General features: G+C 45.8%; 1 protein-coding gene across 14 annotated transcripts in view; it reads right to left on the bottom strand.

Moving 5' to 3' along the window:
• CELF4 (CUGBP Elav-like family member 4) overlaps window positions 1–26713 on the bottom strand; it is an 800084-nt gene that overhangs the window by 295309 nt on the left and 478062 nt on the right. For all 14 annotated transcript variants that reach the window (XR_014517250.1, XM_083466083.1, XM_083466073.1 and 11 more), the window contains exon 3: window positions 11750–11798. Coding sequence is in view for 13 of the 14 variants with exons in the window: in XM_083466083.1 (XP_083322209.1) it covers window positions 11750–11798 (49 nt within the window). In the remaining variant the exon portion in view is untranslated. The remainder of the gene's footprint in view (window positions 1–11749; window positions 11799–26713) is intronic.

Below are 26713 nucleotides of genomic sequence, written 5' to 3'. Positions count from 1 at the left end.
AGGCCCAAGAACAAGAGTCACACTCTCCCCTCCTGGGGTTTCCAGCAACTGGGGTTCAGAAGGCCAGGAGCCCTTGATAGCCCCCTCGACCACGAACCTGCCCAGTTATCTTTGACAAACAAAGCAACCAAGCACTCCCCTGTCCCAAGTTCTTCCAAGAGGCTCCAGTGGCATCTGGGATCACAAGATGAAATGCCTTTTAATTTGAAACAGACTGAATGACCTTCGTCAGGTCTCCTGCCTGTGAAGCAAGTCACTGCTCCTGCCAACCTAGCAGTTCAAAAGCATCCTAGTGCAAGTAGATAAATAGGTACCGCTCCAGTGGGAAGGTAAATGGCATTTCCATGCACTGCTCTGGATTGCCAGAAGCGGCTTAGTCATGCTGGCCACAAGACCCGGAAGCTGTCTGCGGACAAACGCCGGCTCCCTCGTCCAGTAAATCGAGATGAGCACCGTGACTGGACTTAACTGTCAGGGGTCCTTTCCCTTTCCCTTTAATCTGCTGATGACATACAGCTCTGCGTTTGCTTTGCATCTGCAGGTGGGGCAGTGGAAGTGCTGGACCAGTGTCTTGCCTTGGTAATGGTCTGGATGAGAGCCAACAACAGAATCTCCATCCAGAGAGGACTACGGCACTGGTAGTGGGTGGTTCCCATGATGGATGGGAGGGTGCCTGCTCTTGATTACACTCCCTCTGAAGGAGCGGGTACACAGCGTGGGGGTTGTTCTGGATCCTTTGCTGTCGCTTGAGACTCAGGTATACTTGGTGGCACGGAGCACCTTCCATCAGCTTGAGCTGGTGACCCAGATGCGCCCCAGTCTGGGCAGGGACAGCTTAGCTTCTGTCCATGCTCTTGTATCCCATGGGTTAGATTACCGCAACAGGTTATACATGGGACTGCCCCTGAAGGCGGTTCAGAAACTTAAGCTGGTGCAGAATTGGACGGCCAAGCTGCTCACCAAGGCAAGATGGTTACACCAATCCTGGCCCAACTGTGCTGGCTGCCAATTAGCTTCTGGGTCCAATTCAAAGTTCTGGTTTTGATCTATAAAGCCTTATGTGGCTCCGGACTGCAATATCTCAAGAACTGCCTTAACTGCTAATTTCTGCATTAGATTTGAGCTTTCACGTGACATAAAGGCCACTTATGGAAAACTAATGGAATATGGTGCATGTTTGGCGATCATTTCCATGTTATTTGTTTCCAGAAGAAAAGAAAAAAACCTGCTTGCATCCCCCTGACACCAGAAAACCACAGGAGAAAATTGATGGTGGTATATTGACATACAGCCCTTTCCTGGTGGTTTTATGGGGGAATCATGGGGGAACAGGCACACATGTGCAGAAAGGCGGCGGAGAAGTGAGGTTGCCCAGTGACATTTGTAGTCGTGTCACACCATGCTCACTGGTGTGAATGAAATCTAGCATGACATGCTGGTATATAGTTCAAAAAGTGACAGCTCCATAACACAACAGGCAGTACAGTGCGAAAGGAACATTCTAAAACAGGACAGAAGTTATAGCATTATTATCAGGAAAACTAATGCAAAATTCTCCATGTCTGAATGCACCCTCAGTGAAGACAGCACTGAGCTGGATAAACAGGTGCTCTGAATGGGTATAAGACAACTTACTACTTTCCTATATTCATGTCAAGAGACATCGGGGGGAAATTTGGAGGTTCTTCCTTGAGATAAATCTACAAGAAACCTCCCTGTCCTTCTTTAGAGAAGTTGAGCAAACTTTGTCCAAGGAGTCCACACATTTCCCTTTACTTGGAATTCAGAGAAATCAGGAATCCAGGTTGTGGATCAAACGGTGCTCATTGGGTGGCAACTAAGTCATACTCAGAGTAGACCCACTGCAACCAATGCACCAAGGTCCATTTGTTAGCTATACCTATTTTTGGTTGGAGAAATTCATCACTCAGTTCAGAGGAACCTGCACTTAGACAGATGGCCGCACTTCACTTGGTGTACTGGTTTGATTAAAATGTGAACCATATGAACTTTTTGCCCCATCCCCAGCGGGGAGCCAGGATGTTATTGTTCCGTGGTGACACATCTACTGCTGCAGTGATAGCAACACCTTTTCTAAGGCAAGGGAATTTGTATTTTCAGGAGCAAACCTTTGCTTTCCTAAGGATAATTCTGTAGCTTCATGATTGCCTCCAAAGGTAGAGACAGTGTTACTGTGGAATGGTTATTTACCCTTTTTTTGTGAATGGCTGGCATTTGGGGGCTTTAGGAAAGGAGAAACAGCTTTGTGTACAGAGAGGCAGAGAAAATAGAAAGTCAGAGGCTTGAAAGGAGCTTTAAATATCTCCAACCTGGTGTTTGTTCCCAGGATTTGAGTTGGGCTGAGCTGATGTTGATCCCTTTGTGACCAGACAGTTGTGCCTGCTTTACTGCTTAGTTCTCCAGCTGCATTTAAGAGATAGTCTAACTGACAGGATGGCTATGACAGATTCCCATTACACAGGCCAACATGTGGAGGTCAGGATTAGGACTAACACCCGTTTGACGTTCTAATACTATCTTTTTGTGCGCGCGCGCCTGCTGCAAAATGTCTCAGGCATTTCTGTCAATACAGTGACGAAACCCACGAAATGTTAGCTAACAACGGCATTCTGGATCTGTGTAAGGCTTCCACATATGGGGCTTGTTAGGTGATTTCAGCCCAGTAGGTCTACTCTGAATAAAGCTTGTCCCACTTTTCATTAGGACATCCCTATTTTCACCAGAGAAATGTTGGAGGGTATGGTTGTTGTTGTAGTAGTAGTAGTAGTAGTTGCTTAGTCATTTAGTCATGTCTGACTCTTCATGACCCCATGGACCAGAGCACACCAGGCACTCCTGTCTTCCACTGCCTCCCACAGCTTGGTCAAACTCATGCTGGTAGCTTCGAGAACACTGTCCAACCATCTGGTCCTCTGTCATCTCCTTCTCCTTGTGCCCTCAATCTTTCGCAACATCAGGGTCTTTTCCAGGGAGTCTTCTCTTCTCATGAGGTGGCCAAAGTCTTGGAGCCTCAGCTCCAGGATCTGTCCTTCCAGTGAGCACTCAGGGCTGATTTCCTTAAGAATGGATAGGTTGGATCTTCTTGCAGTCCCTGAGAGTCTCCTCCAGCACCATAATTCAAAAGCATCTGGCGGTTCCCTCACTGCGGGAAGCGAAGCTACAGGGAACCAGGCAGAGGGCCTTCTTGGTAGTGGCACCTGCCCTGTGGAACGCCCTCCCATTAGATGTCAAGGTAATAAACAACTATCTGACTTTTAGAAGACATCTGAAGGCAGTGCTGTTTAGGAAAGTTCTTAAAGTTTGAAGTTTTATTCTGTTTTTAATGTTCTGTTGAAAGCTGCCCAGAGTGGCTGGGGAACCCCAGCCAGATGGGCGGGGTAGAAATAAATTGTTGTTGTTGTTGTTGTTGTTGTTGTTGTTGTTGTTGTTGTTGTTGTTGTTGTTGTTACTACTGCCAAAGTTCCTAATGCTGGTTTCTTCTCCATCCCATCAAGATCATATTGGACCGGCCTTCTGAAATATTAGCTATCCCACCCAGTTTGATGTCATGGGCTATCAGAGATTTCCCCTCTACTCTATTGTGGTGAAATACTGCATCTTTGAAAAGTCTTCGCCACCCACCTATTTTAGCAGGAAATTTGCGGCAACTTCAGCTGTATTCCTACCTCCAGATGAAGGAGGGGGGGGGGGGGAATTCAATAAAGCATTTGCAATTGTGACTGTTCGGCAAGCCAATTCATTGGATGCTTAACGCATCCATATAGATTGCACAAATTCCGCTATATTATAGTAAAATGCACATCACTTCCAATAAAGGGAACACATTTGCTATTGATGTGCTATAAACCACAATGCGAGGAGGGGGTTATGGCAGCCTTGGGTAATAACAAGCCTGTTAGAAGGAGACGCCGCAGACTCGCCATAAAGGACCTCCACTCTGAGCCATAAAGGAGCCTCGCTCCGAGCCATTATTCCAAGGCACTCGAATGACAGAGTTCAGTTAATGCTTTCGCAAATTAATTGTGTAGCATGTCTATAAATATATTATTAATGCACATAATAATTCATTGACAAGCAACCTGTATATTGAGAAGAGGAGATCGCAGAGCTGTTCATGTGCCCCCAAGTTCAGAAAGGGCATTTGGCTGAGCTGTAATTAAAGGAATAGGGAGCGGGGAGCTCAGGACATAAGAAGAGGGTGCTGGATCGGGCCCATCTAGCCCAGCATCCAGTTTTCACAGTGGCCAGATGTTTGTGGGAAACACGCAAGCGGGATCTGAGCAGAAGGTCTTTCCTCCTGTGCTTTCCAGCAACTGGTATATAGAAGCATTTCTGCCTCCAACTCTATAGGCACTGCATAGCCATCAAAAGTCTCCTCCTCCATGGATTTGTCCAGTCCTCTTCTGCAGCCATCCAGGTTGGTGAGCATCACTGCCTTCTGTGAGAGGGAGTCCCATAGTTCAACTATCAGCTGCATGGAAAAGGACTACCTCTTTTTTCTTTTCTTTTCTAAATTAAATTTTCATATTACAGTGGTACCTTTGGATACGAACGGGATCACCAGTGTCGAAGCAATGATTCTTCAACATCAACTTCGTTGGACAGGTCATGTTGTCTGGATGCCTGATGATCGTCTTCCAAAGCAACTGCTCTACTCCGAACTTAAAAATGGAAAGCGTAATGCTGGTGGTCAACAAAAGAGGTTCAAGGACTCTCTCAAGGCAAATCTAAAGAAATGTAGTATAAACACCGACAACTGGAAACACTGGCCTGCGAGTGCTCCAGTTGGAGAACAGCCTTTACCAAAGGTGTCATGGACTTTGAAGATGCTCAAACTCAGGATGCAAGGGAGAAACATGCTAAGAGGAAGGCACGCTTGGCAAACCCTCACCATGATCAACTCCTGCCCTGAAACCTATGTCCCCACTGTGGCAGGACGTGTGGGTCCAGAATTGGCTTCCACAATCACTTACGGACTCATTGTTAAAACCATGTTTATGGAAGACAATCTTACTTGTCTACAAGGGAAGAAGAAGGAGGAGGAGGAGGAGGAGGGGGAGGAGGAGGAGGAGGAGAAGAAGAAGAAACTTTGTCTCCACAACTGGATGCAGCAATGCTTTTGAATACAGTTGCTGGAACCCACAGGAACCCACAGATTAGCCCTTGTGGGTTTCTCACAGAAATCTGGTTGGCCACTGCGAGAACAGGAAGCTGGAGTAGATACTACAATTGGCCTGATCCAGTAGGCTCTTCTTCCATTTGCCCAAGGACCATGGGCTCTCCAGGGTTTCAGGAAAGTGTTTGTTTCAGCCCCACATGGTGATAACACGAACTGAACCAGGGGCCTTCAGCATGCAAGGCAGATGTGATGCACCTGGGCCAATGCAACAGCCTCTGCAACTTCTGCCGTTTGACCCCCTAAAACAACCATTGCAGCAAAAATAAATAAATCACATTCACGAAATCCATTAGAGACAGTCACAGCGACGCATCTTCTCCCTGTCCCCCCTCCCCTCCCCACCAAAGGTCCCAAGCTAAGCAGCCTCATGCGTGTAATCTGACAAGTACTGCAATCAACCCTCGGCAGTGAATCCTATCAGCATTTCCACACCGCCGGAGAGGAATGGCTTGTTTTGGGAAGACTTGCGTGCCGAAGAAGCTGGAACGCAACACAATGCAACACGAACTCCCCGGGAGTTGCCTCTCCCCCCCTCCCTGATCCCTCAGCACAGAGCATAGGCAACAGATGAACTCCAAATAACCTTTGGACTTTCTCTCACACACTTCCCTGTTCATTCACATCAAGGGACGCAGGTTAGTCTTTTTGAAGGGCGAGTCAGGAAGGAAGGAAGGAAGGAAGGAGGAAAGCGGAGAAATGAAAAGAAACAATGGGAGCAGTGGCACTCCCTTTCTCTTCAGAGGTCCCGTGTTTTCCTTCCACTGCACCAAAAACAATGCTTACCATTATGTGTACATTTATTATTATTATTATTATTATTATTATTATTATTATTATTATTATTATTATTTATATACTGCACTATACCCGGAGGTCTCAGGGCGGTTTACAGAATAAAATCAAGATATAAAACCACAAAATACATAATAAAAATAAAAACAACAACCCAATAGCCACCCCCCAAAAAAACATTTTGAAAGGGCATAGGATGTAAATCAGATCACCAAGGTTAAAAAGGAATGTTTTTGCCTAGTGCCTAAAGGTGTGTAATAAAGACACCAGGAGAACTTCCCTGAGGAGAGCATTCGACAGACAGGAAGCCACTGCAGAGAAGGCACTGTTTTCGTGTTGCCACCCTCCGGACCTCTCGAGGAGGCGGCACATGAAGGAGGGCCTCAGAAGATGACCTCAGGGTCCGGGTAGGTTCATATGGAAAGAGGTGTCCTTGAGGTATTGCGGTATTAATTTACATAATTAATGTCATAAAATCATAGAATGGTAGAGTCAAGGTACACAAGGGTCATCCAGTGCAACCCCATGGAGTACAGGAACCACGGCTAATTTACATGCCTATTTATTTATTTATTGCATTTTTATCCCACTTTTTCTTCATAGAGCTCAAGGTGGTATACATGAACACACCCCTCCATTGTTTTATACCCACCACAACAACCATGTGATGTAGGTTGGGCTAAGGGTGAGTGACTGGTTCTGAAGGTCTTGCCCAGGGAGCTCCATGGCCATGCGGGAATTTGAACCCTTGTCCCCCAGGTCCTAGTCCAACACGCTAACCGCTACGTCACATTGGCTCTCTCAAAACATACTACCTTGCCATGAAATTCCCTTCACAGGAGTTCAAATTCTTGATGTGGTTTGAACTATCAATCCCTCTTCAAAGGGCACTCTGGGAATTGTAGTTCTGGGAGGGGCACAGGGGCTGCCTAAGAACTCTCAGCGCCATTAATGAACTACAGCTCCCAGAATTCTTTGGGGGAAGCCATGGGCCAGCATTGCACTGCTTTAAATGTATGGCATGAATGTGGCCTCTCTTCCTCAAATCTGAGATGGTAATTTCCTTAGGGCAGAGACCCACCATTCAGCTTAGGTACTATCAGGGACTATAATGGTGTACATGTGGAATGTGTATGCTACAACAATTCTAACATGGTGCCTTCCTAAATTATAATCAAAGCCGAAAGAATTGACACAATAAGAAAGTGTTTGGGGGGAAAACAAAAACAAAAAACAAGAACAAAATTCCCTTTCTTTTTTTAAAAAATATGGGTTGCCCTGGGGAGACTTGTAAGCAGAAGGGATTTTGTGGTTCAGATGCCCATTAGTTACAGACAACAAAACAAGATGCTGTTTTATTAGGTAGACTGTAAGCTGTAGTCTAGGAAGGTTTCCCAGTGACCTAGCTGTAAAATCAGCAACTTGTTCTCTCCAGGATGCTATGACCTGGCACAAAACCCAATGCTGTTCCCTGGAGCTGGTATTGCATGAAAAGTGTGGACTTCAAGCTGGGGACTTTTGGCCACACAGATGGGTATTAAGCAGAGGAGCACCAGAAGATGCCTTATACCAAATCCGGCCATTGGTCCATCTAGCACAGTACTGTCTCCATTGACTGGCAGAGTCTCTTTGGGATTTCAGGGACTAGCACTGAATATCACCTTCTGAGACCATCATCTGGGAAGAGCTTCCCCAGCACATTGGAAATTATTTTTTTATTTGTGAATAAAATATTTAAACAAACCTTTATTAAAAAAAAAAAACCAGAAGTTTTTCTGCCGGGCATATTAGACTCCAACATTGCAAGTGAAAATAAGAGACTATTCCTGTATGCAGCATTGGCAGCGAGAATCTTAATTGCAAAAAATTGGAAAAAAGAAATAGTACCAACAAAAAAAGAGGGGAAAGATAAATTATTTGATTACCTTGAATTGGCCAAAATGGCGGATACAGTTAGGGGACAATCTAAACCAGGGGTAGTCAACCTGGTCCCTACCGGCCACTAGTGGGCATTTTAGGATTCCAGGTGGGCGACAGGGGATTCTACGGCAGATGTCACTGCAGCACTGGTGGATGGTAAGGAAATTTTGCCATCAAGAAAGATGCATTAGTGGGCAGTAGGTATAAAAAGTTGACTACCCCTGATCTAAACAAAAATTCCAAAAGAATGGGGAAAATGTAGAGATTATCTAAAAAAAGCAGTGTCCTAAAATCAATACCTGAACTTGCTTTGAGTAATTTTTGCAAAACAAAATACAGTGGTACCTCGGGTTACATATGCTTCAGGTTACAGACGCTTCAGGTTACAGACTCCACTAACCCAGAAATAGTACCTCGGGTTAAGAACTTTGCTTTAGGATGAGAACAGAAATTGCGCAGCGGCAGCAGGAGGAGGCCCCATTAGCTAAAGTGCTGCTTCAGGTTAAGAACAGTTTCAGGTTAAGAATGGACCTCCAGAACGAATTAAGTACTTAACCCGAGGTACCACTGTATGATGTAAAAGTATAAAATATAGGAAAAAGTAGGAAAAAGGAAATGAGAAAGAATCAGTTTACCAAATATGAAATTAAACCCATGTGGAGGACGAAGGGAGTCAATTAGAAAAGAATAAGAATCGAAATATGGATATATGTTTATTATTTGTTTCGTATCTGTATTTGTATTTTTTTTAAAAAAAGTCTGTTTGTTGTGTGTGTTTGTGTTGTAATAATAAGCTAATAAATAGCATAAAAAGGAAATTTGTTGTTGTTGTTTTGATTCTAGTGCTATGCTGCTTTTTATTCAAATAAATCCCAAAGTGGCTTACAAACAAAAGATAAAAATGGCACAGTGGAATATCACTAATACAGCATAAATTGTATAGAATACTTAACAAATCATCAGCAAAACAATCCCAAATCCCAGATAAAACAATTACCATCTATGTAACACTATTAACAAAAAAACTAAAAAAATAAGCTAAACATCACAGTTACACCAAAAATCATGTTATAGGATTCACAAAGCAAAACAGCTTTAAACAATATTAACAACTTTAACAAAACAGCAACAAAAGAAACAAACAAAGCCCTGTTGAATTATTGCATTTTTTGTATGTATATTTGTATGCCGCCCTTCAGCCGTAGAACTCAGGGCGGTCCACAACACAGAACAAAAGGCAGAGTGTTGCAACTACAAGGACTCTGGTCCCAGAGTCCTACTCTCGAGGAGGAACACGTGGTCCAAGATCAGGACCCCTTTGTTGGTCCAGGGAGGGTTGGGTCCATAAGTGGCTTACCTGTTGGGGCAGAGCCCAAACTCTAGCCTAGCAAGATGGCAAAGAGGTAGGGATGCAGCCAACACTGCCTCAAATTCGCTGCCACAGTGTCCCTTCCCTGCCAGGTAAACACCAAGGATGATGCTCTTTGGAAGCTAGCAGTGCAGCAGTGCAGCAACAGCCAAACTGCTTTGGGTTGCAAGCCACTTTGAGCTGCAAGCAGCAGGGCCACCTATGAACTTGCTCTGTCATCCGCTGACACAACACCTTGCCCTGCTCAGCTCTCTTTGCTGGACAGCTCCCCTGCTATGCTGAACACCACAGCTGCTGACCTCCTGGACAGCTCCCCGACCTCCTGGACAGCTCCCCACCCTCCTTGCTTGGCTTGGCAGAAACATAAGCTCCCTGCCTCACTCTCAGGAACCATGGTGTGGACAGGACAATCTAGACTTGGGCTGCCTGTTGATGCATCTAACCACACGCTCTGGACTCATGAAGTTGACCTTCCTCTTTAGCATTCAGCATGGCTTGCTGGCATTTTAATGGTCTTGCTTGCACCCAGCCAAGCTTTATTGTCCGCCCCCTCTCAGACCCAGCCCTTCCCTTTGGTCCAAACTGTTCAGCTCCCCATCATTGCCCTTGTGTCCGGGTGTCCTCCAAGCAGCTCTGCCAGCCTGGAAGCAGCTCCTCTTTTGGGAATCGGCACGACGTGGCTCCCATTCCAATCCTGACACTCGCGCCTCGTATTATAATAAAAGCCTGGATGAGCAAGTAAACAAGGCAGCGGCGGGGTGAACGAGGGGGAGGTAATTAGCTAAAATACTAAGAGGGCGGCTACCAGGGAGTTGTGTGACAGGTATAAATGATTCACGCGCTCGCACCCTTCCAAAGCACCTTCCCGAAAGCTGAGGCGGTTGCAATGCCAAGAGAGTTTTTTTTGCAAATTGTGGGGGGTTTCTCTCTGGAACACTGTGCACGACCTGTGTGCTTATTAGCAATCTCAGTAAAGCTGGCCGGTTCGTAGGCAACACACCCTCAAGGAGCACTCAGCAAATTGGCTGGTCTGATTATTATTTTGGGTGCATCCCATTTGACAGACAGCAGGCTGTCTCCTCACACACACCCCTCAGCCTTCTCTCTCTCTCTCTCTCTCTCTCTCTCTCTCTCTCTCTCTCTCTCTCTATATATATATATATATATTGCAAAAGGCTTGCACAGTTCAAGTTCAGGGGCTAGAAATCCTTTTTCTCATACACACCCCATCACATATTTCCTCTTCCCCTTCATCATGAGGTTAGATCAACCTACTTTTGCAAGGCTTCTGAGCAGGAGACAGCACTTGCAATGTTAACAAAGGAGTTTGGGGGCCACTAAGTGGGTTGGGGGCCAGTGCAGAGGCAGAGAGGTGCCCAGCTCTTCCAGAGGCAAAGGCACCTACCAGGATTTAATCAACATTGCAAATAAGTTTGCACCAATGAACTAGCCTGGAGAAATGCTGAGTATCACAGGTTGTCACACTTAGTCCCCTGACGACACGTAGCTGACATTTTGTTGAAGCACCATTTGGATACACATGCAACACAACTCCAGACCACAACTCCAAAAGTGAATGTATTCCACACGTTCCGATTGCCAACTGGATGGGATCACAAAACATATCTGCTAGGTTGCAACTGCTGTTTGGAACTAGCAAATCCACCAGATCAGACATGTCCAACTTCTCTTCTCTCCAGAGTCCAAAAATACATTTTGCCACATCAACTGACCCCCCTCGTAAGCATTATGCTCACTAATAAAACTGGTGCCATCTTGCAACAACACGGTTACGATGCAGCTGGATTTTGTAGCAGCCAAGATTTTAACGACACCTAGATTGATGAAACATTAAAGTGTGCAATACACCTTTGCTTCTGACAAAGCTGTTCTCTTCCTTACAAGTGAGACAATAGGCTATTATTTTATCACACCTAGATTAACATTTGGCTGGACCAACAGGGACAAGATTAAATAGTGTCAGGCCAGTTGACCATAATTTGGCAATATCCGATTTCACTTCCTTCCAAAGTGGAGAGGCCCCCTTTAGCAAATGGAAAGGAGGCCAGAGAGGCAGAAGAAGAATAAAACTTTCTGCCCTAACCAACCAAGAAAGCAGCTCAGACTTAGAGAGTTGGGCTGCCTGCAGACAATCATTGCTACAGTCAAGACTGCTAAACTTTGTTAAGTCAGCATCCAGGGGCTCACTTCTTAACAAGACCGTTATTTGTTTCCCGAGCAATCGTTGGCACCTACCTGCCTTTTAAAATCAAATAATAATTGAATATGAGCAAAAGGAAGGCGAAGTGAAGGAGATTTAATAAAGAGCATCTTTGCTACAGAGGGAATTTTGCTTTGGCAGTGATTGTGTTACTAATTGATCCGCGCGTTGCCCGAGAGCAGCCAGAGACAACAATTACGTGCAGAGCTGGGGGCTAAGAAAAAAGAACAACACAAAACTCAACTACCTCCTCGGCTCTCGCTGTCCGCTGGTTTCACCTGGATCGGTCTGTTCATCTGTGAGGAGACACAAGGAGAGAGAAAGGAGCACTGTTAGCAACAGCTTCCAAGGGCTGCCTGCATAGGCTGACAGTTCAGAACTACCTCTGCTTGGGTAGGGGCTGCAGAAAGATATTTCACCAGGGTTGAAAGCATCTTTGCCATCTGTTTTGTCCTTCTGTAAACATGGGGCAGAGTTTCTATGATTCTGTTGCATAGTTCAAGCTGCTGAGAATCAAAAATATATTTCAAGAAGGAAGGAAGGAAGGAATCTCTAATCCAAGAATAAGGAACTTTTTTAAAAAAGCTTGAGGGCCTCGTTCCCTTCTAGCTAGCTTCTGAGGACCATCTCAGTGGTCAATGGAGCCAGAGGCAGAACTAGACAGAGAAATAGCTGTAAATCAGGCATAGGCAAACTCGCCCCTCCAGATGTTTTGGATCTACAACTCCCATTATCCCTAGCTAGCAGGACCAGTGGTCAGGGATGGTGGGAATTGTAGTCTCGAAACATCTGGAGGGCCGAGTTTGCCTATGCCTGCAGTAAATGTTACCGTTGTACAGTTGGCTAGGTTCTACACATACAGTGGTACCTCAGGTTACAGATGCTTCAGGTTACAGATGATTCAGGTTACAGACTCCACCAACCCAGAAATAGTACCTCGGGTTAAGAACTTTGCTTCAGGATGAGAACAGAAATCGTGCGGTGGTGGCACAGCGGCAGCAGGAGGCCCCTTTAGCTAAAGTGGTACCTCAGGTTAAGAACAGTTTCAGGTTAAGAACGGACCTCCAGAATGAATTAAGTTCTTAACCCAAGGTACCACAGTACTCTATCCTTCAGCCAGGCATTATCAGGGTTCAATGACATATTCCAGCTAGGAAAAAGCTCTCAAGGAAGGTGTGAAGCTGGACCACTAAGGAGTGTGGCTCAAAAAGGCCCGTGGCCTGATAGAGAGGCAATGGGGGGCCGCATTTTCTACCCGCTTCCCAGTCTTTTTGACTCCAATAAGAAGTTTGAAACTTTGTGACACTGGCAAAACCTCTGCTATTATTTAGGAGCCCCCTGGTGACTTAAGCAGTTGAGCTGCAAATGAGTCACAGAAGAGGGTCTTCAGGTTCAGGGTAGCCATATATGTCCATTCCCCCATTCCAACCACATTCCCAGAATGCCCTTTTTTTGGGGGGGGGATTTACACCAGCCTCTGCTCAGCTAGCTTCTACATTTCTCCAGATTTTGCCACACAGTTCTCCAACCAAGTGTACAAAAACACATTCATTAGGTAAAATGTGCATTAAATGCACATATTTTTGGAAATGACATCAAAAAGTATTATATTAGGTAAAATTGCTTTCCAAAAAAAGTGCATGCATTGGAAGAAATTTGCACTAAAATGCTTGCTTTTTTTTACGATGTCTTTTTTTTAAATTTGCAAACTGCTGTGGACAGGTGGAGAACTGAATTTATGACTGGGAAAATGAGAAAACATAGACACACCAAAACGGATCTGATGTTCCCTAAAGTGCTGGTTTACACATTAGCCCACACCAGATTATTTTTCTATAACTAATTTCTGTACACTTGAAGATCTGCAGCCCAATGCCTGAACTCAGTCCATTCGAAAACATTGCATTTGAGGAAGTACAGTATGGCGTTATCTCCACAATGACCCACCCTAAGGTGACACTATTCACTCGGTACTGTTGTCATCAAGTGACAACCACCCATTATAATCACTGGGATCCCCCACATTTTCTCAGTGTGTCTGAAATCGGGGAGCAAAGAATGAAGCCTTCTAGAACAGCAGAAGGAAGAAGGTAGATCAGGATACACTGTTAAATCTCTGGGTGATATGAAGCAGATCAGTAATATTTATGAATCCAAAGTATTAGGTAAAAAAAAAGGCAAAGGACCCCTGGACTATTAAGTCCAGCCAAAGGCGACTATGGGGTACAGAACTCATCTCGCTTTTCAGGCCAAGGGAGCCAGTGTTTGTCCACAGACAGCTTTCCCGGTCATGTGGCCACCATGACTAAACCTCTTCTGGTGCAACAGGACACCATGGTGAGTGCCAGAGTGCACAGAAACACCCTTTACCTTCCCACCACAGCAGTACCTATTTATCTACTTGCACTGGTGTGCTTTCAAACTGACAGGTTGGCAGGAGCTGGGGCAAAGCAACAGGTTCTCACCCCATCATGCAGATTCGAACCGCTGACCTTCCAATCAGCAAGTATTAAACCAAAGCAATAGCAAAACACAGCCTCCCCCTCCCCAAGTTACGCTACTGAAATGGGAAAAAAGCCGATTACAAGAATGGTGGAATTTTGTTGTTGTTTGAAAGGACAGTGACTTCAACAGAAATCTCCAAATCCTTCTAGCTCTGCTTGATGCATCTCAGGGCTCCGGGAAAACACTGAATCATTCCCACCAGCGTGGAGTCTTCCCACCCCTGATCTCAAGCCAGGAGTCAAGCCACTTGCAATTTTTTAATGCAAGTGTGATTAGAACGACAGTCACACTGCATCTGAGCACGTTCTCCCTCTTGAGACACAGCGATGGTGAGAGCGGCTCAGCCCTCCATCATGTTAACCTACTTGTCAGCCACTTTCATAGCTTCTAAATGCTAAATATGTTTGCAGTGCAATTAGAATAAATCTAGATAGTGGTTATGAAATGCCTTCCCAAACGCTGCCTACCACTAAAGATGATAATAACAAGGGAAAGCAAGAAATGGCTCTAATCTCACCGTCTGACAGAGAGCAGCAAGAAGGATCTAATTCTGGCGAGTCTACAAGGAGAGGTCAGGAGGCTGGAGGGATGTGTCGAGGGGTCGTCAGTAATGCCAGGCTGCTCTGCAGAGGAATAGCTGGCTGGCAGTTGTGCAGAAGAATCTGTCACCATCTAAGTTCCTTCTGACTCTCCCACCTTAAAACAGGAAGCTGCCTTTCGCCATTGGTCCAGCTGGCTCACAATGGTCTGCACTGACTGACAGCCATTCTCTAAAGTTTCAGACAGAGGACATTTCCAGCCCCTACTAAGAGATGCTTTGCAGGGGCTGAAGCTGGGACCTTATGCATGCAAAGGAGATGCTCTTCCAATGATCTGTGCCCCCCTCCCCTAAAAGTAAAGTCAGATTCTAGTTTTCACAGTTCTGCATAGAGGCCTGGATAGATAGATAATTTATTATGGTCAGAGACCAGCTTATAAAACACACTTGGGGGTACATTCCCAGAAAGAAAACAAACAGTTAAAACAATGTACAACAATAAATTTAAAATTTATAAATGTGATAAGCATATAGACACTTAAAACTTTAAGCTACCGCATAGATATGACCCAGAGTCACCCATTTGGGGATTTTGTTCATGAACTAGTTTGAGTCGGGGGATGGTCTGCGCCTGTACACAGAATCTGGCGACCATCCAGGTCATCTTTTGATATTTGCCTAACAGGAAAAGGTTGAATTTTTGCTTTTCTGGGAGGTCAGCGACAGTCAAGAAGGCAGTTTCTACATGTGCTGTGGAGGGAAGTGAAGGGCAGATGGGGCTCGTCCACCTGGGAAGGGAGCCCTTTGAAGAGAAGGAAAACTCTGACCCTAAACCTCTGCTGCCTTATGGGATATCTTTGTGAGAAGATGAGGCTGCAGAGGAAACCCTACACAAACCTAGAGCAGAGTCCCTAAGGTGGTTGGGTGGCGCCTTGTCTGCCTCCTTCTGGCACCACCTGCAGCCAAGCTGGTGGGGAATGTCTTGCTCTGCTCTGCTCTCCTTTGGGCCACATCATTGAATGGAAACCTCTTTTGCAAAAGAGGAAGGGTTTTGAGAAACTATAGGTTAGATGTCAGCATAGCCCCAATTAAACTAGTGAGGAAACAGAGAGAGAAGGTTGCCTGGACCCTAGACCATTATGGACATCTCCATTCCCACAGAGGGATGCCTCACTTCACCTTCTGGAGGGCAGACCTGCCTAAAAGACCCTTCTGCTGCCTTGCAAGAGATCTCCTGGGCTGCAGCCAAGACTAGTGTCACCTGAATGAAAAAGTTTCAAGAGGGGGGAGAAAAAGGTATGAGAAGAATTGATTTTTGCACATTCATTTATCACTAAGAGTTACGACTCCCTGTGTTCTTCTGGTGCTTTTTTGTTGCTGTGTTTTTTATAAATCCTACAAACCTGAATGTCAGAAGTGGAATAGAAGAACATTTTTCTACACCTGATTGGCTATGTTGTAATGTGATGTCACAATATCCAGTGTGGTGCAGTGGTGCAGGAAAGACCCCAGTTCAGATCTCCACTCAGTTCTAGAGGAATCCTGGATCCTGAACTGATTTGGGTCACCTCAGGATTTAGCTGGAGCAGGTTGAGGTGACCACTGATCATCCCAGGGCTGTCAAGTGGTGGATAATCACTCCCAGCTCCTGACCACATGTTTCATTTGGATTCAAAACCAGTTCCAGGCTCAGATCTGGGTTGGGTCAACTCTGGATCATCTGAGGTTGGATGGGGGCTGCTCTGAAGGAACAGATCAGGCCCCAAAACAGATTGGAAGGGGGATACATCCCATAGGCTTCTATGTGGCCACTGTCAGAACTGGTTGTTTGGTCAAGATGGTCCCCCTTTGGCCTCATCCTGCTATAGAGTTCCTTTTATACTCTTAATTATGCACACCACCTTGCCCTTCTTGGAGACAAAAATAAATATGTGAAAAATTATCCCTTTCAATCTTGAAATATGGTGTGTCTGTTTGTGGTGTACATGCACATGTGTGGGGTTGGAGAGATGGCCTTTGCATCACCGCCTGACCACAGAAAGTCTTGTTCCAACCAGCAAGACCATTTCAGCAGGAGACTCTCAATCTTAAGGTCATGGGTTCGAGCCCAATGTTGGGCGAAAGATTCCTGCATTGCAAGGAGTTGGACTAGACGATTCTCGTTGCCCCTTCCAACTCTGCCATTCTATGATTCTATGCGTCACACCCAGAATGTTGCAAAAGCTTCTCAGGCTTTTCAGACATGGGGAAAAATTGAGTTAGTTGATTATAATGCTAAAGCTTCTACTTCTCTGTTTTTGACCATTCCGTTCACACTGCAGTTCCTGTGTTGCGGCTTTTTAGCTGCCATATCACCGTGTTGTGCTAAATTTCACGCACACCAGTTGGGCATGGTGTGATACAACAATAAATGTCACTTGACAATTTATTCCTCTACTCTCTATCCTCTATCCTGTCCACTCCTGTGTGCTTCTGTTCTCCCATGATCCCCCCCCCCCACAAAAGTAGCAGGAAAGAACTGTATTCTGGTATAGTGCCCCAAATTTTGTCCTGCAATTTTTTGGGTTAAGGGGACTGGAAACAGTTTTTTTCTGGAATTGAGCCAGTGAAATATACTTGGGAGTCGAGTGTGGATTTCAGGCTCTTTATTCAGCTCATAGTAGTGAGGAATGAAAGTTCCCCCCAAAATATCTGCTTTATATACATTATTTACACAATGGCTACGTGATTGGCTAATTCTGGGATTCTCCTGTAGGCCAGTCAGGTTGCGGATTCACTTCCACCTGGAGCTGGATTGGGTGGCTCCTGTGGACCAATCATACTGCTGCATTGTTCTAGAACCAATCAGACTGCTGCATTCTGAATCCTATTGTTCTAGGACCAATCAGACTGCTGCATTTTGGATCCTATTGTTCTAGGACCAATCAGACTGCTGCATTTTGGATCCTATTGTTCTAGGACCAATCAGACTGCTGCATTTGGATCCTATTCAACTCAGTACATAACAGGAATCAAATAACATGGGAATGAGTGCTAAATATATTCCATTCGTTGGCTTTTACGTTGAGTGAAAGCTCAAATACAATGCAGAAATCAACAGGTAGGGAAATGGAATGAACTTCTGTGTGAATGCAGCCTAAGTCAGGCTTCATTGGCTGTCTCAGCAAATAAAAGGCCAGCCTTTGCACCTGGTTTTTGCCATTCACCTGCTGTGATTCCTCCATTGTAGGGGGTTGGAGTAGCTGACCTCTTGGGTCACTTCCAACGCTGCAATTCTATGATCACACCTGACACTACAGAGCAGGGGCTGCTTGTCTTTGGCCAACGACATCCCTAGCACGACTGCAAAAGTGCCATCCATCTCACGTGTAACAAAGGGCTCAGCAGACACGTGCCGAGAGCTTCTGAGAAGAAGGCTTTCTGGCATGGGGAGAACGGCAGAAAGGACAAAGGGGGAGAAAGGAGCTGTTTTCAGTAGAAGGCAGAAGGGGGGGAAGCAAATAACCTATTGAAATTAATAAGTAAAAGCTGAGTGTAATTTAATGTACACTACGATTTCTGCACTTGACAATTCTTTTATAGAGCAAAGACACGCACAGTCCATAATACAAATTGAGATCATCTTGACATGAAAGACACCAATTATGGGGAGAACCACTGAGAGGGAAATAATTAAGTTTCTTTTCTCTGTGGATGGAATCTCTCTCCCTTTCCACCCCTCCTCCACCTAAGGAGAAAGATGGGGGTGAGGTGGGGGTTGGACTGAGGCCATGAGATAAGAATGAGGGAAACTGTGTAGAAGCCCAACCAGGGTCTGCCCAATGCGATTTTAGCTTCTGGAGGTGAAATGAATATTTTGGACCCCCACTCCAACATACTGCTTTATCACCTGAAGAAGTGGCCAGGAATGATTTCATTGCTTGAGAAATTTGATATTTATTTATTATTGCAGTTACACCTCACATTTTTCTCCAGGGAGCTCAAGGTAGCCTTCATAATTCTCCCCCTCATTTACCGTATCTTTCGCTCTATAAGACGCACTTTTCCCCTCCTAAAAAGTAAGGGGAAATGTGTGTGAGTCTTATGGAGCGAATGCAGGCTGTGTGGCTATCCCAGAAGCCGGAACAGCGAGAGGGATCGCTGTGAGGGGCTTAGCCCCTCAGTCCCTTTCCCCACCTCCCGGAAAAGCCCCCAAGAGCCACACTCCCTTTCACGAGCCGTGTGGAGTGTGGGCCCATCAGTGATGGGCTGCCCTTCTCCCTCCTTGGGGAAAAGCCCGCAAGTGCCGCACTGTGCTGGTCCCGGGGGGGGGGGTCCCGGTCCTAGGTCAAGGGTCTGGAGGCTGTCCGTCAAGGGTGAAGCGGGGTCCCAGGCAAGGAGCCAGGCCTGGTCAGGAACTCTGGAAGAGCAGGACAGGGTGCTGGCATGAACAGGTTTCCAGCGATGTTGCTCCCGCAACGTGGGACTGGGCTGACTGGCCTTTATCTCCTCTGGGGCCTAGGGCGGTCCCGTCCCACAAGTGACCTGCCTCTCCTGGCCTTAAGGTGAGCACTCCTCCTGCGAGAACTTAGTTCACTCCACCTCTCTGCCCTGAGCCTCTGCAGCTCCGGAGAGGCTGGAGGGTTACTGGACCCAGAGGCAACCTCACCTTCCCCTGACAGGGCTGGGAGAGGAGCACCTGCAGGCAATCCGGATCACCTCCGGAGCCAGAGCGGATTCAGCTGGTGTCTGCTCCTGAGGATCCGGCACAGGTGAGGGCGCTTGAGGTTCAAGCCCCTGCCCCGGCTCAGCCGGCCCTGGAGGTGAGGACTCCTGTGCAGGCTGGGATTCCTCAGGTTCAGCCTCTGAATCGGATTCCCAGACCATCACACACACACACACACACACACTCCACGTGGCTCGTGAAAGGGAGCGCTGAACTGGGATGCATATAGGCACTGCTCAGCGCTCCCTTTAAAGAATCCCCCCCTTGCATTCCCCCTCTAAAAACTAGGTGCGTCTTATGGTCAGGTGCGTCTCATGGAATGAAAAATACGATGATTCCAATGACAATCCGATGAGGTAGGTTAGGCTGAAAGGAAATGACTGGCCCAAGGTTATACAATGAGCTTCATGGCTAAGTGGGGGTTCGAACCATGGTCTTCCAGGTCCTAGTCCAACATCCTAACCATAACACCACACTGTCTCTCCATCTGCATATCCTGACATGGAACGACCTGATCTGCCCCTTTCACAAAGCTCCGAAACATCTCATCCCCCCTCTGACTGTCGTGACTCCGTTTTCTTGGCAGTTTTAACATATCAAAATACACATTTGATTCATGCGCTGGGAGGAAAAGGACACTGGAGTGCATATGTTTGAGAAAAAGAACTGGCTCAGTGCATCACCTGAGAGAGTAAACATGTTTAAATATATATTTTAATTTCTATTTTGAGATTTGTTTATTTTTATTTTAAAAAAGAGGAATTGGAATGGAACAGAACTGCGAGTAAAGACATGCGAAAATGTCACAGGGAAGAAATAGAAACTCCTGGCTGAGTTTGTGGCTGGGCTCATGAGTGCCAAAGGGTATAGAGCAGAGGGGGATAACCACCCCCTTTTAGGGGGCAAGGGCCACATTCACTCTTGGGCAACGTTTTGGGGGCCACATGTCAATGGAGTGTGTGTCCAAAAGTGGGTGTGTCCAGGGGGTATTATTGGGTTATTGCTTTTATTTTATATTTTATATACTGTGATCTTTTTTATGTGTACCACCCTGAGACCTCTAGGTATAGGGCAGTATAATAATAATAATAATAATAATAATAATAATAATAATAATAATGTGAGTGTGGCTAAACCCCACCCTCTGTTACTCTCCTTCTCCCAATTACCCCCTCTTCAGCTTATCAATTCAAATAATACAGGCACGTCCAACTCCCAAGAGATTGAGATCAAGGGAAGTAATAGCGCCACTGTATTCTGCTCTGGTCAGACGTCACCTGAGTACTGTGTCCAGTTCTGGGCACCACAATTCAAGAAGGACACTGACAAACTGGAACGTGTCCAGAGGAAGGCAACCAAAATGGTCAAAGGCCTGGAAACGATGCCTTATGAGGAACGGCTAAGGGAGCTGGGCATGTTTAGCCTGGAGAAGAGGAGGTTAAGGGGTGATATGATAGCCATGTTCAAATATATAAAAGGATGTCACATAGAGGAGGGAGAAAGGTTGTTTTCTGCTGCTCCAGAGAAGTGGACACGGAGCAATGGATCCAAACTACAAGAAAGAAGATTCCACCTAAACATTAGGAAGAACTTCCTGACAGTAAGAGCTGTTTGACAGTGGAATTTGCTGCCAAGGAGTGTGGTGGAGTCTCCTACTTTGGAGGTCTTTAAGCAGAGGCTTAAAACCATATGTCAGGAGTGCTCTGATGGTGTTTCCTGCTTGGCAGGGGGTTGGACTCGATGGCCCTTGTGGTCTCTTCCAACTCTATGATTCTATGATTCTATGAGATCTACTCACAATATAAAAACAATGGCAGTGATCTACCCATTGTCATTGGAGAATGGACCAGAGTTGTTGAGCTTTTTCTTAGGGAGCCTGGAATCATAGAAGTGTAGAGTTGGGATCATCTCATCCCACCCCCCCTGCCACGCAGCGATATGCAGCTGTCCCATACAGGGCTCAAACTCGCAACCTTGTCATTATCAGCACCATGCTCTAACCAACTGAGCTACCCAGGCACTCACCTGGTGTGTGATCACCCTCTCTGTATTCCTCAAATGATGACAGGGGAGGGTGTGGGAGGGGGGGAGGGAGGAAAAATGGGGAAAAAATAAGGATGATATGTTTCTGGATAATATGTTTTGTTTTAATTTTGAATAAAAAAGCTTAAAAAAAGAAGACATCCAGCTAAGGATTAGCAACCCCTAGAGTGAAGGGATGGGTGACTTATATCAGCCTTGCATGCGACATCGCCAGACGCCTCCTTGCTCCTACCTGCCCCATGCTTAGTCTGAAGTTCAGAAGGGGTGTTTGCCTGAACATCCTTTGCAGTGAATGAAACAAAATAAATAAGAAGATAAACTCTCTGCCTGTTGATGTCAGGCAAAGGCGTCTTCACTGTACTCTTTGTGGCACCCAACAAGAACGTTTAGCCTACCCAGATGTTTAGGAAGTTGATGTGAGTTTTAATATAGTTTTAGCCTGGCATTGCTTTAGCTTTTCAAAAGTTTTAAATTACAGTTTTCTGGTCCGGTCCCCCCCCCCTTATTGGTGATTTTATTGTTTTTATCTTTTTTTGTAAACCACTTTGAGGTGTTTTGGGACAGTTATATATTTACAACACATAAATTTTCTTTCTTTTTATCTGAATTTGTATCAGAAAGTTTCAACACAGAATAAAATAAAAACCAAACTAATCTAAATAAAAATAGAGGGAGGGAAAAAAAGAATGAATGAATGAATGAGAGAGAGAGAGAAAGAGAGAGAGAGAGAGAGGAACAAAGAGAGAAAATAGAAGGGGGGGAGAGAGAAATAAAATACAGAGCCCTCTATGAGTGATAGATCTTAACTCTTATTTCACTCAAATAATTTTCTGAAATAAATAAGTAACCTTGCCATTGGGAACCTGTCCAGGCTGAAGGCTTGAAGAGGACTTGGCTGATCAATAAACTTAAAAAAAAAAAATGTTTAGAAGATCCCTGATTTCTTCAGCAGAGGGCTCCACACAGAATACTTCTTCTTCTTCTAACTTGCTAATCCCAGTTTTCTCATGAACAGTTGCTAAAAAGATCTACCCAAGCAGAGTGCTAGAGAAACATGGGTTTTATTTTGCTTCTATAGGGGGCTGCTTTGGAGAGTTTTGAGACGGGTGGGTCTTTGACCCCAGCAGCAGTTTTTCAGGAGATAATCTTTGAAAGCTAGACAGAGCATTAAAAAACACCCTCTTCATTTAGTTCTAGGTTTAGCCAAGGTGAACCAAAACCAGTTGCCCCATTGCTACTTTCAAAACTTTTCTTTTCCACCATAAGGTTCGTTTGTTTTAAAGAAATGCTGTACTGTCTGAAATTATTTTGCTCCTGCGTTGGACACACACATGGCTAGCATTTGTTTCACAGAGCATATAGATAAAGCGATACATACTCTGGATCAAAAGAAAAACCCTTCTAGATTCTGAAGCAGTTTTTGCACTAGGAGAGTGGCTTATATACATAAAAAGGCACAAACTACATGTTATGTAGTCAAGTCAAAGTTCCGAACAGTGTCCTCCATCTCTGTAGCGTGATGGAACGATTGATCTAGAGACTCTTAAACAGTTCCATTCTCAAGCACTGTTACATAATCCTGTGCACGTTTATATGAAAGTAATTCTATTGCACTCAGTATAATCTCTAAGTGGGAATGGGTGAGTCTGCCAATTTTGGTTTCTCTCACTTCCTCCCTTTTCCAATCATAAGTTTGTTTCTTCACATTTCCACATTAAAACAAAACAAAACATTTTCTTGATAATCCATCTGCATTTTAGTGCCGTATTCTCCCAACATACATATTTTGCATGCAAATCTGCCTAATATACATTTGTTTTCCAAAGCAATATCCCTTAATATACATATTTTTTGAATGCCACTTTTGCTAATATGTGCATTTTAATGCTCCCTGTATATATCTATTTCATAGATAAGCCCACCTTTTTATCCAAGGAGCTCAAGCTATTGTCCTTCGTTCCGCCCTCCTCATTTAACCCCCTCAACAGCTCTGTGGGGTAGGTTAGGTTCAATGGCAGAGACTGGCACAACGTCAAGAAGTGAGCTTCATGGCTGAGTGGGAATTTGAACCTTGGCATAAGCAGCAGATTGCAAGGGAGATTTTTTTTTGGGGGGACACATTGTGTACATGACATCAAGACATTGGAAGGAGCTGGGGTCATAGCCGGGGGGCAGCGACGTGACTTTTGGCTCTGCTGTGCTTTATGGACACTTGGGGGGGCCTCACCCCCACCCCACCCCAAAAGTATTGGGGGTCCCAAAAAGACTCAGCCCCCAGAAGCTGGCATCCCTGAACCCTGGACTCCCAGGTCCTAGTTCAACAATCTAACCACTGCACCACATTGTATCTTAATCCTAGTGTGTGCAATTGCATGCACATTACTTTGCTCAAGAATTGCATTGCAAAATTCAGAGACGGGCGAATTTCTAGGAACGGCTGTGTTTTGGCTCATGTACAGTCATACCTCATGTTATGTCCGCTTCATGTTATGTTCTTTCAGGTTATGTTCCGCGGTGACCCGGAAGTATCAGAAAGGGTTACTTCTGGGTTTCGCTGCTCGTGCATGCACATATGCGCAAAATGACGTCACGCTCATGCACAGAAGCGGCAAATCGCAACCCGTGCGTGCGCAGACGCACCGCTGCAGGTTGCGTTCTTTCCATGTTGTGAACAGGTCTCTGGAATGGATCCTGTTTGCAACTAGAGGTACCACTGTATTGTTCCGGAAAGTATAGATTAGGTAGACCCGCCTTGAAATGCGGACTGAACCAAATTCTGCCTCCACATCTCCACTTCTAAGTCAACATGCACAGGAAAGATCCATAACGCCAGCGAAAAGCATCCTTTGCGTGTGACTCATTTTGGGAGATGAGTCAAAGGCCATCATGGATTGGATTATGGAGACTCACTGGAGATGAGGCTACACTTGTTCTCCCAGTCATGCTCCCCAAACCTGCACGGATGTCAGCTTCAACACGACGATGTTATGTGCATGCTCACATGCACGTATGTCAGAACACGCACCCCTCCCCCACACCTCTGGCCATCCCCTCCCTGAGTGCACAGCAAACACGACATCATTTTTCATGTCCAATTACAGCCGCGGCGGTGCCACCGTTAAAAGACAGTGCAGGTACTCCTGTCAGAAAGGGTTTGAGTTACAAGAAGCGATGAATTACAGCAAACCCTTTTTCAATTCTCTGCAGAAATGAAATGTCAGAGCTTGCCGCTCTAAATTTCTGAGCACCATCAGCTACAGGCCAGCAAAAGAATCAGACAAGGGACAGACACTTCACGGGATTCTGATTCTCTCTCTCTCTCCCCTCCCCCCTTAAGGCTCCCTCTCTCCCTCTCTCTCCATTCCTTCCTTCCCTTGTTCTTCTCCCTCTGGCTTTGAAATGAATTTAGAACAAGGAAAAAGAACACCTAGGAAAGGGGAATTGAAAAATCTAAGAGGCAGCAGATCTCTCTCTCTCCCCCTCCCCTGCCAATTCCTTCTTCTTTCAGGCTTAAATTTCTTCTTTCAGAAAACTTTTGGAAACAAGTCCTTTTGAAGTCCCCCATGTTATCTTCCACACCATGTTTTCTTTAATTCTTGCTAATAAATAAAAAGCGTTTTTTAAAAAAATCAGAACCCACCCACCCGGTAATATAAAGGAAGCATTTTTTATTTTATATAATCCAACTCTAAATGTACAGCTGGAAATGAGAGTAGAGAAGGGGCATAGGGTGGTATTTCCCTTTAAACACTTTTTAAAGCTCAACAGTAAGAACCAAATGAAAGCAGCAATACAGCAGGAATTGTTGGCATCCGTCTGTCTCAAGAGACAAAGGAGTGTGTTCCCAGGGTTGAAGTCAAACGGCTGCATTTTCAGCACCAGTGACCTACCCAGGGCACAAGCCTGGGCAGTGTGGCTGGAGGTCTTGGGCTGCCCAGAAGACAATACCCTCCTCTTGGCCACACTGATGGGGTACAAAAGAAAGCAGAGAAAGATGTTTGGCACCAGCTGGGTTCAGGATTTGCCAGAAGCACCACCCAACGGACTTAGATTTGTGTAGGGTTGACTCCTTAGCCTTTTCTCCTCCTAGAGATTTCCTGCAAAGCAGCAGAAATTTAGGGCCAGGGTTTTCCTTCTCCTCAAAGGGCTCCCTTCCCAGGTGGAACAGCCCCACCTGCCCCTCACTACCCTCTACAGCAGGTGTCGGCAACATGAGGCCCATGGGCCCGATGCAGCCCACGAAGACCGTTTTACCGGCCCACGAGCCGCCCCTGAACTGAGCCGCCCGCTCAGTGAGTCCCCTGTGTGCTGTGCTAAACCAGCGCAGCGCAGCGCGGGGACTCGCCGAGCGGCGCTGGAAATTGCATCTGCACATGTGCAGATACTGGAAATCGCGTCTGCGCATGCCCAGACGCCAAAAATTGCTTCTGCGCAGGTGCGATTTTCAGCGTCTAGGCAGGCTCAGAAGCAATTTCCGGCGCCACGGACATGTGCAGATGTGATTTCCGGTGTCACGCTGCACCAGTCCAGCCCACGGATGATCTCCTTGGGAGTGATCTGGCCTATAACCCTGCCGAGCTCTGCTCTACAGCATATGCAGAAACCTCCTTGGTGCTTTCATGCAGGGGAAGTTCCCCAACCCACTGAGGGTCTGAGACCCATCAGCGACTCTCACCTGGTTTAGCCGGCCAATCAAAGCCGTTTCCTGGAGTGTGGCCACTGTTGCATGCTGACAGCTTCTAGGTGCCAGACCTGAGAGCTGAGTGCAGGGAGGGGACCAAAGGTGGACAGACTCCCCCCAGAAGGAGCATGGGGTGTAAGAATAAAGTAAACATAATATGAAATAAATACATATCCTTCGCCTGTCAATCTAGGCCTGCATTGTCCTCCCTTCTTTTCTGATCTCTTCCCTGTGTTTATCAAGGACTTGGTTCATGCTGTAGTCACTTCCTTCTCGAAATACTGCAATGAGCTTTGTGTGGGGCTGCCCTTGAAGACAGTCCAGAGGTTGTAGCCAGTGCAGCATATGGCTGTCAGGCCTGTGAGTGGGGCAGGCCTGCTCATGATTCAACTACATTGTTGCATGCATGGGACAATGTGTGATTGTGCAACAGGACTTCCTTGCCTCCCCTGAACCCCCTAAATCTGTTCTGGAGGACTGGGAGAAACCCCAGAAGAGGTTTTGGAGGTAACGTGTAGGAAGGGGAAGAAGAAGAAGAAGAAGAAGAGGAAGAATTTGGTTTGATATCCCGCTACTTGCTGATGAGAAGGTTGGCAGTTCGAATCCCCACGACGGGGTGAGCTCTTGTTGCTCAGTCCCTGCTCCTGCCAACCTAGCAGTTCGAAAGCACGTCAAAGTGCAAGTAGATAAATAGGTACCACTCTGGCGGGAAGGTAAATGGCATTTCTGTGCGCTGCTC

Source organism: Podarcis liolepis, assembly GCF_965112155.1.
Source record: "Podarcis liolepis genome assembly, chromosome: 11".
In the NCBI taxonomy this organism is placed as follows: domain Eukaryota; kingdom Metazoa; phylum Chordata; class Lepidosauria; order Squamata; family Lacertidae; genus Podarcis; species Podarcis liolepis.
This window is presented reverse-complemented; position numbering and strand designations above follow the sequence as displayed.